The sequence below is a fragment of the Manis pentadactyla genome, chromosome 13 (genome assembly GCF_030020395.1).
Source record: "Manis pentadactyla isolate mManPen7 chromosome 13, mManPen7.hap1, whole genome shotgun sequence".
NCBI lineage: Eukaryota > Metazoa > Chordata > Mammalia > Pholidota > Manidae > Manis > Manis pentadactyla.
In genome coordinates this window covers 60,928,737-60,945,705 of record NC_080031.1, presented here as the reverse complement: position 1 = coordinate 60,945,705, position 16,969 = coordinate 60,928,737, and the positions used below count along the sequence as shown (strand labels likewise).

The 16,969-nt window shown below is 35.4% G+C and overlaps 1 protein-coding gene across 12 annotated transcripts in view; it reads right to left on the bottom strand.

Moving 5' to 3' along the window:
* RAPGEF6 (Rap guanine nucleotide exchange factor 6) overlaps positions 1 to 16,969 on the bottom strand; it is a 246,308-nt gene that overhangs the window by 194,194 nt on the left and 35,145 nt on the right. For all 12 annotated transcript variants that reach the window (XR_008993532.1, XR_008993531.1, XM_057491194.1 and 9 more), the window contains exons 2-4: positions 11,160 to 11,230; positions 9,965 to 10,021; positions 5,827 to 5,910 (exon numbers count right to left, since the gene is read on the bottom strand). Coding sequence is in view for 10 of the 12 variants with exons in the window: in XM_057491194.1 (XP_057347177.1) it covers positions 5,827 to 5,910; positions 9,965 to 10,021; positions 11,160 to 11,230 (212 nt within the window). In the remaining 2 variants the exon portion in view is untranslated. The remainder of the gene's footprint in view (positions 1 to 5,826; positions 5,911 to 9,964; positions 10,022 to 11,159; positions 11,231 to 16,969) is intronic.

The following is a 16,969-nucleotide window of genomic DNA, read 5'->3' as shown; positions in this document are numbered from 1 at the left end:
TCCATATGGAAAACCATGTAACTTTATCATATTCAAAAATCCATTCTAAGTAGACTATAGATCTAAATGTGAAATGAAAACAAGAAAAGCTCTAGAAATAAAGGAAAAAATCTTTATGACCTCAGGTACAGAAATATTTCTTAATGAAAACAAGAGAAGTTCTAGAAAGTAATAAAGGAAAAAATCTTCATGACCTCAGATAAAGAAATATTTCTTAAGCAAAAATGTCAAAATAAGACTGAGTTACTCTACAATAGCATTAAGAGCTTGTGTTCATCTGAAGACATTACTAAGACATTGAATAATATAAGGTATGGAGTGGGGAAAAGATGTTTTGCAACAAAAATAACCAAGCACGGGACCTTACTCAGAATATATAAAGAATTTCTACAGCTCAATAACAAAAGACAACGCACTAGAAAAATGGGCAACAGACTTGAAGAAGCACTTTACAAAGAGGTTATTCAAATGAAAATGTACTCAGTCATTACCAATCAGCAATACACAAATCAAAACTATGAGATATATATAGTCAACGGAATAACCGAAACTCAGCAGTCAAAAAAAAAAAAGTAAGATCAACAATACTAAGTGTTGTTGAGGATGTGGAAAAACAGAAATTCTCACACTACTGGTGGCTGTGCAAATTCGTAATTTGGTAACTTAAAATGAACAATTAAACTGACTATAATCACATCTTGGTGAGCCAATCATCCTCTGCCAGAAATACATGCACATGTGCATCTAAAATACAACGTTCATAGCTGCTTTACTTATGACCTCAGCTACACAAACTATGAAGTCCTAGTAACGATAATGAACTAATGTAAGTAACTACATACAGATGGATAGATTTCATAAACATACACTGGGCCAGAGAAGCCATACACAAAAAAATACTGTCTGATAACATTCATATTAAGTTCAAAAGTAAGAAAACCAAACTACAGTGTTTAGATGTATATATCCTCAGCCTAAAACTCTACAGGTATTCAAGGCTGATTAAAATCTAGGGAAATGGTGACTTTGGGGGGGAATTAAAAGTTGATTTGAGAACAGATACGTAGGCTGATTCTAGGTTGCTGACAGTGTTCAATTTCATGAGATGGACAGTGATCAGACAAATGTTCAATTTATAGGAATTCATTAACACGTACATTTAGGTTATCTGCACCTTTCCCCATATATTTCACAATAAAAGAGTTAAAGCACAGAGCAATGTTCCTATTTGGCCTAGAAATAGGAAACGTAAGAGTACGCATTTGTTTTTGTTTCACATATGTATAAAAAACACTACAAAGATATTAATAAAAGTCCTTGGTTATCTATAGAGATGGGTTGAATGCTGTGGACAACAAAAGTGGGAATAATAATACTTAAACTACTTGTTATACTATTCTGGCTTTTGAATGGTACCAATTTACTGCTTTGTCAAAAAAGTTATTTTAGATATTATGTCTTTAGAAAATGGACAATGGTATTTACTGTGCTTCTTAAAAGTGGTAGCCTTCCCCAGCCCCAATGACTAGCAGAGTTCCTGACACACGCAGGCACTCAATAAATGTTTTTTTCTAAATGAATTAATGCGTATTCCCTCCTCCAGTCATTCCAACCCACGGCAAATCAGTCTTTTTCCTCTTAATGCCAGTGTCTTACACAGAGATGACATTAACCAATGCTTTTTTAGCTGCATAAATGAATGCATGAAAGAATACATGCATTAAATCTTATGTAAAAAGCACATGCAATGAAGTTTCTTGAGCTACAGTGAGGTTTTACTGTGACAACTGAAAAGTGAACTTAGTTTTAAATTCTAAATTCATTTCATTAGATATTCAGCTTTCAGAGTTGATTTATTACTTACCTACTTTGTTTATAGTAAATTGTAAAAAATATTTTACTAGTTTAAATTACATATAAAATTTCATTATAAACTAAGGAGGTATACTTTAGATGCCTTATTAAAATATATGCAAACTGGAGTTTAGGAGATAAACCTCCAAAAAACTAAAGGACCTGCCCCCTCAGTGAAATTTCTGGGAGTTCTATAATTGGGGCATGACGAGAAATCCCCACCAAGGTGAAATCCAAATTACTGTACCTTACACCATCTATCTCAAAAAGAGAGGTACAATGCTTAAGTTTTTTTGGATTCTGGAGGTAACATATTCTGAATGTCCTGTCTGACCCATATTCAGAGTTACCCACAAGTCTGCCAGCAAATTCAGGATGCAGTATAAGCCTCTGTACTACTTGGGCCTTATAATCCAGCATATCCACTGATAACCTAGCTGTCTATGGCAAATAGGGATGCTCCACGGAGCCTCTCACAAGCACTGATAAGAGAATGACAGTTCAGACCTCTATGCCCTATCCTGCAAATAACTGTTCTACTTTTAAGACACAATTTCTGCCTTGCTACTGGGCCTTGGTAGAGGCTGAATGTCTAACCACAGAACATCAGATGACTATGCAGCCTGAACTTCCTATCATGAATGAGTACCTAGCCATAATGGTAGGCATGAGAAATAGCAATCTATTATAAATAAATAAGGTATATATAAGACCAAGTTTACCAGGTCAAGAATAAGTTGCATGAGTAGGAAGCTCAGACTCCTTCAACGCCAATCTCTCTGTGCATTGCCTCCTCTACCTCAATCTGTACCTGTGCTCACCTGGGGAGTTCTTATGAACAAGTTACGGAAGAAAAAACTTTAGTCTGTTTAACAGGTGAGTTTGCACAGCATGTGCTGGTACCACCCAGAAGTGGGCAGCCCCACTCAGAGATGACCTTGAAGGAATTCTCCAAGAGAACAGAACATTAGAAGTACCTCTGGTTGTCCATTTGTCTGGATTGAGAGATGGTCAGAATTACTGATCTAAACAGACTCTAGGGTAGTTTGAGTGGTTTGGTTCAATGTTCATGGACTTGGAAGAATAGGATTGGAAGACTGGTAACAAGGAAGTCTGAGAAGTATGTGGAGGGACCTCTTTCAGAATGGGCAAAAACTCTGAAGATACCTGTGTCCTGTATGAATGCCCAAAGGGCATCCACTGTAAAAGCTCTTATAATCAGGCAAACAAAATAAAATAGCTTTTATATTGGCTCTCTGCCTATGTGTGTCTGTATTTGTGTGAATGTTAATATTTTCTTCCTCCATCCCTCCCCCATTTATTTTATAAAGAAGTTATCGGAGATGAGCTTTATAAGGTAGTCTCTAGCTAACGGAATATTCAGAGGCACTGTCATGGAATACATAACACAGCCAGTAATGACTGCTGGGACTGTGCATCTCCACATTTTGGAGAAAGGCTAAGTTATTCTTCACTTGTATGAAGGATAGCTGTACCTTGTTAGGTGGAAATGGAGCCCTTTTGTTGCTGGATGGAAGTTCAAATGTGTTTAGAAGCATTCATATGGAAGCTGAGTAGCCAAGGGAATGGACTGTGTCGGTTATTTACTGCTTCTCTGTTTCAAATCTACTTTGTAATAAAGGATCTGGATTTAGTCAACATTATTCTGCCAATAGGAAATGTTAAAACTCTCTCGGTAGAGGGTGCTAGTAGAGGGACACTGAAGTAGGGAAGTCTTTGCTGTGTGTGTGTGTGTGTGTGTACATGAAGGCCTGTCCTCAGTCTCAGGATCCATCTGCACCCCTGCCGTGTCAGGGAGCCTCTGGGTTGCCAGTCCTGGTCAGCAGTTCCCTTCCTGCCAGCCTTGACTCAATGAAATGACCATCCCTGGCCCCGGACAACGCACCACCTACTGGGCTACAACTTAGTCTCCAGCAAAGGTCTGAACTTCCGGTTTGGGGACGAGGGTTCCCCCTTTGTTCCTTCCTTGGGTACTGTCCTTTAGTTTCTTTATCCTTAGTACCTAATTCCTTGAGTAGTTAATAAATCTTTAAATTAAATTGTCCCTGTCCAAATTAGTACATGGCTTCCGTCTCCTGTAAATACAGGGAGAAATATATCTTAAGAGCTAGAGAAATAGGCTATCTTTTTATAAACTAGACTACTACTTTTATTCCTTCTCCTATACAAGGTAGTGCTCATTTCCATTGGCATCATACTGATCATTATCTCCATTCTATTATGCTATAATAATAATAAAAGCCAAGATTTGCTACTTAATATATGTTAGGCATTACTGTAGGTGGTTTGTTTTATTAACTCATTTAATCCTAATAATCACCTTATAATGACCTACTACAAGTATTTTTCAAATGAAAATATAAATCACCTACCCAGATTTCTTCTTTAACAATTAAATGAACTTCTGAATCAAGTTTGCTGTGAAGTTCATTAATGTTACATTAATGCAAACTATGCCTCTGTTGTTCAAAAATCTCACACGTTTCTATCAATTATTTAAAAAGTTAAACTTCACTGTCTTGGTCACAAACTAACAGTGAATTATTGTGGCTGATTAATGGCTACAGAAAGTTCTTACAACAGGTCCTTGATCAAGAGGTGAGAGTGAGGAGATATTAAAAGACAATATTAATAACCCTAAAACGTAACTGTAGCCAATTCCAACCCAGCTTATTCTGCCTCAGTGGCTAATCCATTACATTATCATTAATGTGAGTTTCAGAAAACAGGGGAAAGCACCAATAGCCAAAATGTAAAAACCAAGAACTACTTTATATTTTATTGGCAAAAACAGCTGATAAAGTTTTATTCTACTAGTGAAGAAGCACAGATTTAATTTAACCTAAGGCTAATGATGTAACATTTTAGGACTCATGACGTGATTGTAAAAATGGCATAAAAACTGAGGTATCACATACCATGTATTACAGAATGTACTTTGATACTTAAATTGAGTAGTTTTGCAACTAAATTAGTTTAGCTGCAATTAAAAGTCTTATTTTAAAAACCTAAAAATCTCTTCTCATTGGGAAAAAGTCACTGAAAAATTAACTTTTATCTCACCAAATTTTACCTTGAGGCCCTAAAATATGAAAAACTGCTAAAAGACCAAATTCCCCAAGAATACATCTGACCACGTTTCTAACTGCCCTCTCTTCTTTTACTTAATGATGGTGATAATTAATAATTACTTTAACAGTCAGGCACTATTCTAAGAGCTTTACATGTATTAACTCATTTATTCCTCAAAACTAGCCTATGAAATAGAAATAGGTTCTATTATTGTCTTCATTTTACAAATGGGGAAGCTGAGGCACAAAGGGATTAAATAATTTGCCTACAAAGTAGTAGAGCAGACATGAACTAGTAAGTACAGTCTGATCCTAGGGTGTCAACTTTTACAGACTTCTGTTGAGAGCTTTGAGTAGTAACTTGTTAAACTTTGACGAACTTGCTAAAACTTTGTAAAGACACTTAACACTTAAGTACTATTATTAGTCTCATTTGACAGACAAGAACACTAAAATTTGTCTTAAGTCAAAGAACTAATAAATGATAAAATCAGCATTCTAACCTAGTTTGCCTTACTCTAAAAACCAGTTTCTTAACTATCAAGATGTACTGTCTTTCGATGACCCTTAATGGCAATAAATCCAAGACCATCAGATAAATGAGATCAAATCCCACATAAAACTGAAGTTCAAGCAGGAGTAAGATACTATGTTACAGTATAATCATAAAGATTACATCCTCAGAAATATGAAATATCAGTTGATTCCTGAGAAGTATTTCCAATAGTACTAACAAGCAAAGATATTTATAGAATATATCATCTACTGGGAGAAAATACACACCCTACATAAAATAGTTGAACATAAGAGATAAAATAAATAGTTGTAAGGTTAGGTTTGCCTGCCATATGCACCAAGCAGCAAATGTAAACAAACATACCTGCAAGGAGGCAAGACCATGGAGTCTTTCATAAGCACGGATCCAGAAAGCAAGATGTACCAACATCTGGCAATAGTTTCTGAACTATTTAAGTGAAAAAGTAAATAAATGAGTAAATACACACACAGTAGTAAGTATATGGAATCAATATGAAATACATAACACAAAGTATATCCTACTGATATCATAAATCATTAGAAATTAAGTAATGCTACTCGGAGATTTGGGAAATTCTGTTGCCTAAGGTTTTATACTTATAAAACCAACAAAAGTATAATCACTATCTTAAATGTAGACGTCAGAAGTATAGGTTTATTAGCTGTATCTTACTAATTATATTAGCTTCATGTTCACTTTTGTGCATTGATCACATTTGATGAAAATTAACTTATTGTGTCTAATATTGTATTATGTCTATATATTGATACACTCTATTTCTGAGAACTTTTTTGTATATTTAAGATATTATTTAGAATTCACAAGTTTATCCATATTCTATCTCGCTTTTAACTACAATTTGGATCATGGTGTTCTAGTTATTTCTTTTAGATTTTATTCTGACAGACAAAATGCCAACCAAATCTTTCATTTGTACATGTGTTTGAAGGATAAAATGTAAGAATACCAATTGACTTAAGGTCTGTCAACATTTTAGTTAAGTCACCAATGGAAACCCAGAACTTATCAGATATTAGTTTATAGCCTAATTGCTTTCTCTCAAATATTTTATTTACCATACCTAAGCCTTTTATTAATTCCAATATGTACAAGATTCTAATTAATATCTATAAATCAAGTCTTTCCTCTGAGCTGAAGAACTATTTACCTATCTGGCTGTCTACTTGAAATGTCAACTTGTACATGTAACAGAAAACTCAAACATGTTCAAAATCTACCTCAATATATTTCCTTCAAAGCCTGGATCTTTTCCAGTATTCTCTGTTCTCAATAAATAGTATCATCCTCCATCCAGAAACGTAGGCTTCCAAACCACTCCACATAGTACTCAGGGTTAAGTTTTCTGGGTCAATCCTACTGCTTACCATGAGAGGGAAAAATTACTGAAAACTTTCCAGTAGGTACTTCAGAGTTCTTTATATTCCTCCTCATCTTCACTGAGGGAAGATGTAAATCTCTTTCTTAAGGTTTGTTGTTTAGAAATTCTACTTCCTCATTTGAAATATGAGTTACATATGTATACTACATATATATAAGAAATAAAATAACAGAAAAATCTGCCCCAAATTAAGACAGAATAAAGTTTGGATGCCACCATAAGTCTGTGATTTTTATCTCACTTGGCAGGAGTCAAGAGTTGTAACTTCAACAATACTGCAGGAAATATCCTGAAGTTCACTCCCCCCAAGAGAGCCATGCCAGCTCACGAATCAGTAACTACTCAGACCTTGCAAAGAATTCCAGTACAGAGCATGGTACGGCAATGCATCTGAAAAGTGACACCCTTTAAAATAGGGGGCCATTCTATCTCCTTTCTCTTTGCAAGCAAATGAGTCCAAGAAAAACCTAGCCAAGAAGGAAGGCATATTTATTCTTGCCAGAGCTTAGTCCTTTCAAAGGCTTCATACTTCTAAGATGAAGACCAAAAACTTCAGATGGCCTCCACCTGCCTCTCCAGGCTCCTCTCATGCTGTTTCCTCTTTCCTTCTGGCACTTGAATACACTGGTTTTATTTTCACTTTTTCTATCATGCTGCTTCCCAGTTAAGGTCACCAGTACATATTCTTTTTTCTCTGCCTTCACCAATCTCTGAATTTAAACACTTTATTTAGTTAGCTTTCACATTTAAGAAAAATTCTTTTGTTTATGATTAGCCAGACACAAAGCAGAATAACTCTTAATATTTCCTAAAGTTTTGAGGTGTAATTTATATACCATGAATTCACCAATTTTACGTGTAAACTCAATGATTTTTATTAAATTTAAAAGAATGTGCAAATATCACAGTCCAGTTTTAGAACACTTCTATCATCACAAAGAAATCTCCCCTATGCCTTATTTGCAGTCAGACCCTGCTCCGGGTAACCAATAATCTGCCCTGTCTCCTTAGATTTGTCTTTCCTGGGCAGTTCATATGAGTGGAATCATATAATATATGGTTAGTATTTTGCTTCTTCCACTCAGCATAATGTTTCTGAGGTTTGTGCACTTTGTAGTATACATCTGTACTTTATTTTTTTATTGCCAAAAAATAGTACATCATGCAGATATATGACATTTTATTTACCCATTCATTGGACATTTTGTTTCCAGTTTTAGGTAGTATAATGCTACCAAGAACATTTGTGAACAGATTCTGTATGCGTATGTTTTCATTTCTCTTGAATAAATTTGTAAAAGTGGAACTACTGGGTCATATAACAAAGCTGTTCAACTTTTTAAGAAACTGCCGAATTGTTTCCTAAAGCAGCTATACTATCTAGTATACACACCAATATATGAGGATCCCTGATGTCACCATATCCTCACCAATACTTGTTACTGTCTACCTTTTTGCCTATAGCTCTTCTAAGGGTATAAAATAAATCTCATTAACTTTTGTGTATGGTATATAAGGGTCTAACTTAACTTTTAACATTTAAATACTCAATCATTGTTGAAAAAAACTATGCTTTCCCCATTGAAATGCTTTAACACCTTCACCAAAAAAACAAACGATTCATTAGTGGTTCCTTTTTAATCCACAGTCATACTATACCCACACTCTGCACACCTTAGCTGGAGGCCACTTAAAAAAAAACCCCTGTTCATAAATACAAGGGTTTACTTCTGGGGTCTCAATACTGTTCCAATGATCTATTTATCTTTTCCTTGATAACACTTGAATACGTTTAACTATTTTAATTAATTTTCTCTCTCCCACTACATGATGGGACAAATTTGTCATTAAGGACAAATACTGTGCCTTCCCTCCAATCTACAGCAGGGGAGGCATAATGTATAACAGACAAACATTTTATTATAAATGAATGGATCAACACATGAATGAATATAGCTATTAAAATCCATATGAATCCAGCAAATACTTATGAAATAATGACAAATACACTGTGCAGATAATGAAACATTAAAGTCAATATTATTCTCATACAACAGTTGAACCTATGTAATAAAGAGGTCACTGTCACTAAAACTTTTAGAAGAAAAACAGGTAAGAATATCTTCACAATCTAGAGGAATAGGAACACATAAAAAGCACTGACCACAAGGGAAGAATTGAGAAAGGAATTTCTCTTCTTCAAAGGATGCCATTAATAGTGAAAAGAAAAGCCATACAGAGGGAGCAGATAATTGCAACATATGTGTCCTGACAAAGGACATGGATAGATAATGCAAAGAATTTCTACAAATCAACAGAAGACAATCCAAATTAAAAAATGGCCAAAAACTTGAACTGAGATTCATGAAAGAGCTATCCAGATAGCCTATAAAGACATAAAAACAATTCATCTTCATTAAAGGGGAAACAAAATCACAATGAGGTAACAAAGTGAAATAACATTTAGATTCTAATGTTAGATTCTCCTAAATCTGAGCATGTGCATATCCAGTAATGAATTCCTAAGAAAATGCTCAATAGGAATAAACGCAAAAAAGAAATGAACAAAATGTTCATAGAAACTTTATTATTCACAGTAGTAAAAAGAAATGGAAATAACCCATTATTTAATTAACAGTAGAAAAGGATTAACAAATTGTGTTATTTTCAGACAATTGTATACTATGAAGCAGTGAAAAAGAATGAGTGCAACAACATGGAAGAATCTTGGGACACCTGTGAAGTAAAAAAAAGCCTGACCATCTATATCAAGTTCAAAAAGAAGCAAAACTAATCTACGGTGATAGAAGTCAGAATTGGATTACCATTTCCAAGAAAACTGACAAGAGTCTTCTGGAGAGTTGGTATGTTCTAACTGTATGTTAATGTATGAGTAATAGTTACACAGTGTATATATTTATTAAACTTTGTTACACTGTATACCTTTTGTGTTCTGTATATTTCAGTTTACACATGTATTTCTATCTGCTCTACAGAAAATGTTCAGAATCAAATGAACCACAATGAGTCAAAGTTTATACATTAAAGCAATTAATTTAAGCTAATTATAGAAATACTTACCAAAAAAGAATTTGATTGCCACTGTATCTCTCATAGCGTGCTCTTGCAGACATTAATCTAACATAAAAAAAGTCAAAATTTTAAGGATTTTATCTTAAATTTTGTTTAAAAAAATTGTTATAATTATCTAAACAGAAAATAATCAGATCTCTCACTAAATTTTTCACTAACTGTAAGGAGCTTAGAAACATATACAGCCAATGAAATAGTATTTTCAGGAACACCAACTGGATAATATTAAATGATAAGTATAATACTCTTATGTACAGTCTATAACCTGTCAATTCACACTAAATAATGCTCATTTTTTATAATGAAAATATACGTTTGACCCACTACTGAACCCTTGTGTGAAGAATAGTTACTGGCAGATAAACACACACACAAAATCTGTCGAATAAATTTCCTTGCATTTAAAAAATATTTTTAGTATTACTAATGCCACTTCTTTCTTCTTGATATACTTGACCTGATATACTTACATACTAACATCTACATTATGTTCTATAGAAAACAGAAAACAATAAATCTCAAATTATATTTTAGCCAAGTGTGATCCATAACCAGAAATCTAAAGAAAGGCCAGAAAAAGTGACAGTAAGTTGGTCATGGAAGGAAAACACATTTTAATTAAAATGTCAGGCAAAGTTACAACAGTTCAGTGTTTTACAGCACTCAAAAGTGTTTCTACAAACATAATCACAATGACATAAGGTAGCAGGAGACAAAATTCATTTTACAGAACAGGAAAATGAGGTTCAGAAAGTTTCTGGGTCTTGTCCATGGAGCTTATATCAAATCAAGAGTCCGAGTCCTGTTCCTTCTACTTTAATCCAATAATACATCATACCACGCCTATCTTCAGCATTTGACATAGTAAATATCAGAACTGCAAAAAAGAAAACGGTTTTGTCTTCACTGGCTAGCACACACTGAGTACTGTTTTGCTTTACATAGTTTCATTTAATTCTCAGAATACTCTTAACAAAGATACTCTTATTATCTCAGTTTTTATGGTACACAAAACTGCAACTTAGATAACAAGAGTTACTAAAGGTACCAACTGGGATGAGAAATGCACATTCTCACACTTATCCTACAAAGAGCCCCTAAATGCTTTGGTCCTGTAATTACCTATCTGAAATCACTTGACTAATCCCACAGTACATGCTCCTAAACATACCGTCACACTTACCTAAGCTGATGCTCCCTGAGATTTGATAATATTTCCATTCCATGAAGAAAAGAATAAATAGTATTTAAGTCCTGTAGAATAGAAAAGATAATAGATTATTTTTCAAATATACTTAGCAAAATATATAATGATATCCCATAATTCTAAGCAAACAATTATTTATGACAGAACTGTTAACTATGAAGAGTCAAAAAAAAATCTCTGAATTATAAGAAATCTGTAAAGATCAAGAAGAGCTCCCTCTACACAAACAGTGCCAAAAATGAAAACATTTTTTCACACTGAAATGTTATTTTATTTCTAAACAGATGTACTGCTCCAGTGACCTCCAGGCATTTGAACAGAGTTATCATATCATCTTTTAAGTCTCATTATTTATTTGCTTCCTTCACCAAATCATGTAGTCTCAGTTTTTCCAGGGTTCAGATGATTAAACACCCTGGCTGACCACCTCTGGAGAAGACCCAGTTTGTCAATACTCCTCTTAAAATAGGACTTTCTAAAAAAATCTCCTTCAGCAGAGACTTGAAGTGAAACTAATCTACCCCTAAACAAAAAAGTCCAATGGAACAATCCTATTGTTCACTCAGTGAAGAGGTAGAGAACTTTTCTCTAGCTCTCATTCAGTTAAGAAGGTATTAAATACCTCACCATAATATAGTAAAACCTCAGCTAACTAATAGCATTGACGTTATGTAAAATGTTGGTGCACGGTGGTTGTAAACAAGGTTAAATTCTATTAAATGTACCTCTTTATTCTCTTATAAGGAATAATGTCTTCATACAAGGGAAGATTGTTCCCCTTCCCACTCTGATATGCAATTGGCAGGAATTATCAGATAGCAGAGGAAAAAGAAAAGACACCTAAGACATCTTGTTTTCCAAAGGTTATTAAGAAAACATGGAACCACCAAGAAAAACAGCAATAATCCTTGACTCCAAAGATTACAACCACCTGTTAACTACAATGGATTCAATTGCCACACATATCTTGCTCTGTATCTACACTAAAGTGAGAGTGAAAAATATTTCCTAAGTATTAAAAAAAAGGATGAATAAATTAAATAAAGAAACCGCAGTAAAAGAGAAAGGTCTATAAAATTCTGGAAGATAGCAGGTGGAGTAGTGATATGATAAGCTGTATTTCCAAAGATGGCTACAATGTTATCTCTTACTCAATACTCTCTTTTGCAATAGTCCTTACTCACTCTTTCACTGCAAAATGGAATCTATGTGCCCTCCCCATGGATTTGGGTAGATCTTGTGATTTCTTTGGACCAAAGGAATGTTGCAGGCTGTGCCACTTCTAAGATTCAAGTATCCTAAGACCACCAATGTGAAGAAGCCCAAGCCACTCTCATGGAAAGAGAAAGGCACCTGGAGCAGCACCACAGTGCCAGGGACCTAAGTGACGTCTTCTTAGACCAGTACAGCTACCAGCTAAACGGAATAAAGAGTATGATCGCAATCAAGGTTATGTGGGGTGAATAACCTACCTCCTACCCAAAACTTTCTGAATTCTGGTAATAAAGAGGGTTATGGCAAAAGTCTAGCTTCTGGTGGGGTTACTTAAGCCTGCAGAGCAACTGAATAGTCTTTGCCATTCACCATGTTTTATTCTGAATTTATATACTGTGGGGGTTATGCTAACTGCCAAGTATATAAGATTTACAACACAATTGTGCTTCCACAGGGGCAAAGAAGAGCAGGAGTACTGCCATCAGTAAAGACTTAAAATATGCACGGGTGATGGTCACTGTTACATATCACCGACAGAAAGCAGATGGAGCCTAAAGAATGACTGTAGACTACCACAGACTTAACCAAATTCTAACCAATGTTCTTTTTTTTTGTATCATTAATCTACAATTACATGTGGAACATTATGTTTACTAGACTCCACCCATCACCAAGTCGCCCCCACATACGCCATTACAGTCACTGTCCATTAGGGAAGTGAAATGCTATAGAATCACTACTTGTCTTCTCTGTGTTGTACAACCCTCCCCGTGCGCCCCCGCCTCCCGCTACATTATGTGTGCTAATAGTAATGTCCCTTTTTTCCCTTATCCTTCCCTTCCCACCCATCCTCCCCAGTCCTTTTCCCTTTGGTAACTGTTAGTCCATTCTTGGGTTCTGTGATTCTGCTGCTGTTTATGTTCCTTCAGTTTCTTCTCTGTTCTTATACTCCACAGATGAGTGGAATCATTTGGTATTTGTCTTTTTCCACCTGGCTTATTTCACTGAGCATAATACCCTCTAGTTCCATCCATGTTGTTGCAAATGGTAGGATTTGTTTTCTTCTTATGGCTGAATAATATTCCATTGTGTATATGTACCACATCTTCTTTATCCATTCATCTACTGATGGACAATTAGGTTGCTTCCATTTCTTGGCTATTGAAAATATTGCTGCGATAAACATAGGGGTGCATATTTCTTTTTCAAACTGGGCTGCCGCAATCTAAGGATAAATTCCTAGGACTGGAATTCCTAGGTCAAATGGTATTTCTATTTTGAGTTTTTTGAGGAACCTCCATACTGTTTTCCACAATGGTTGAACTAATTTACATTCACACCAGTAGTGTAGGAGGGTTCCCCTTTCTCCACAACCTCACCAACACGTGTTATTGTTTGTCTTTTGGATGGTGGCGATCCTTAATGGTGTGAGGTGATATCTCATTGTGGTTTTAATTTGCATTTCTCTGATGACTAGCAATGTGGAGCATCTTTTCATGTGTCTGTGGGGCACCTGAATTTCTTCTTTGGAGAACAGTCTGCTCAGCTACTCTGCCCATTTTTTAAATGGGTTATTTGCTTTTTGTTTGTTGAGGTGCATGAGCTCTTTATGTATTTTGGATGTCTACCCTTTATCGGATCTGTCATTTATGAATATATTCTCCCATACTGCAGGATGCCTTTTGTTCTACTGGTGGTGTCCTGTGCTGTACAGAAGCTTTTCAGCTTGACATAGTCCCACATGTTTATTTTTGCTTTTGTTTCCCTTGCCCAGGGAGATGTGTTCATGAAGTCACTCATGTTTATGTCCAAGAGATTTTTGCCTATGTTTTTTTCTAAGAGTTTTATGGTTTCATGACTTACATTCAGGTCTTTGATCCATTTCGAATTTACTTTTGTGTATGGGGTTAGACAGTGATCCAGTTTCATTCTCTTACATGTAGCTGTCCAGTTTTGCCAACACCAGCTGTTGAAGAGGCTGTCATTTCCACATCGTAAGTCCATGGCTCCTTTATCATATATTAATTGACCACATATGTTTGGGTTAATATCTGGAGTCTCTATTCTGTTCCACTGGTCTGTGGCTCTGTTTTTGTGCCAGTACCAAATTGTCTTGATTACTGTGGCTTTGTAGTAGAGCTTGAAGTTGGGAAGCGAGATCCCCCCCTGCTTTATTCTATTCTTCTTTCTCAGGATTGCTTTGGCTAGTCAGGGTCTTTTTTGGTTCCATATGAATTTTAAAACTATTTGTTCCAGTTCATTGAAGAATGCAGTTGGTATTTTGATAGGGATTGCATTGAATTTGTAGATTGCCTTAGGCAGGATGGCCATTTTGACAATATTAATTCTTCCTAGCTAAGAGCATTGGATGAGTTTCCATTTGTTAGTGTCCTGTTTAATTTCTCTTCAACTCTTGTAGTTTTCAGGGTATATAGGCCTTTCACTTCCTTGATTGGATTTATTCCTAGGTATTTTATTCTTTTTGATGCAACTGTGAATGGAATTGTTTTCCTGATTTCTCTTTCTCCTAGTTCATCGTCAGTGTATAGAAATGCAGCAGATTTCTGTGTATTAATTTTGTATCCTGCAACTTTGCTAAATTCAGATATTAGTTCTGGAGTGGAGTCGTTAGGGTTTTTTATGTACAATATCATGTCATCTGCAAATAGTGACAGTTTGACTTCTTCTTTACCAATCTGGATGCCTTTTATTTCTTTGTGTTGTCTGATTGCCATGGCTAGGACCTCCAGTACTATGTTGAAAAACAGTGTGGAGAGTGGGCAACCCTGTCTTGTTGCCAATCTCAGAGGAAAAGCTTTCAGCTTCTTGTTGTTAAGTATGATGTTGGCTGTGGGTTTGTCATATATGGCCTTTATTATGTTGAGGTACTTGCCCTCTATACCCATTTTGTTGAGAGTTTTTATCATGAATGGATGTTGAATTTTGTCGAATGCTTTTTCAGTGTCTATGGAGATGATCATGTGGTTTTTGACCTTCTTTTTGTTGATGTGGTGATGATGATGATGGATTTTCGAATGTTGTACCATCTTTGCATCCCTGAGATGAAACTCACTTGATCATGGTGTATGATCCTCTTTATGTATTTTTGAATTCTGTTTGCTATTATTTTGTTGAGTATTTTTGCATGTATGTTCATCAGGGATATTGGTCTGTAATTTTCCTTTTTGGTGGGCTCTTTGCCTGGTTTTGGTATTAGAGTGATGCTGGCTTCATAGAAGGAGTTTGGAAGTAGTCCCTCCTTTTCTATGTTTTGGAAAACTTTAAGGAGAATGGGTATTATGTCTTCTCTGTATGTCTGATAAAATTCCAAGGTAAATCCATCTGGCCTGGGGGTTTTGTTCCTGGGTAGTTTTTTGATTATCGATTCAATTTCATTGCTGGTAATTGGTCTGTTTAGATTTTCTGTTTCTTCCTTGGTCAGTCTTGGAAGGTTGTATTTTTCTAGGAAGTTGTCCATTTCTTCTAGGTTTTCCAGCTTGTTAGCATATAGATTTTCATAGTCTTCTCTAATAATTCTTTGTATTTCTGTGGGGTCCGTTGTGATTTTTCCTTTCTCATTTCTGATTCTGTTGATGTGTGTAGATTCTCTTTTTCTCTTAATTAAGTCTAGCTAGGGGCTTATCTATTTTGTTTATTTTCTCATAGAACCAGCTCTTGGTTTCACTGATTTTTTCAATTGTTTTATTCTTCTCTATTTTATTTATTTCTCCTCTGATCTTCATCATGTCCCTCCTTCTGCTGACTTTGAGCCTCAATTGTTCTTCTTTTCCCAGTTTCAATAATTGTGACTTTAGACTATTCATTTGGGATTGTTCTTCTTCAAAAAGGCCTGGATTGCTATTATACTTTCCTCTTAGTACTCCTTTCACTGCGTCCCACAGAATTTGGGGCTTTGTGCTGTTGTTCTCATTTGTCTCCATATATTGCCTGATCTCTATATTAATTTGGTCATTGATCCATTGATTATTTAGGAGCATGTTGTTAAGCCTCCATACGTTTCTGAGCCTTTTTGTTTTCTTTGTACAATTCATTTCTAGTTTTATACCTTTGTGGTCTGTGAAGTTGGTTGGTAGAATTTCAATCTTTTTAAAATTACTGAGGCTCTTTTTGGGCCCAGTATGTGGTCTATTCTGGAAAATGTTCCATGTGCACTTGAGAAGAATGTGTATCCTGCTGCTTTTGGGTGTAGAGTTCTGTAGATGTCTGTTAGGTCCATCTGTTCTAGTGTGTTGTTCAGTGCCTCTGTGTCCTTACTTAATTTCTGCCTGGTGGATCATTCCTGTGGAGTGTTGAAATCTCTTAGAATGAATGCATTGCATTCTATTTCTCCCCTTAATTGTTAGTATTTGTTTCACATATGTAGGTGCTCCTTTGTTGGGCGCATAGATATTTCTAATGGTTATATCTTCTTGTTGGACTGAGCTCTTTATCATTATGTAATGTCCTTCTTTATCTCGTGTGACTTTCTTTGTTTTGAAGTCTATTTTGTCTGATACAAGTACTGCATCACATGCTTTTTTTCTCCCAATTGTTTGCATGAAATATCTTTT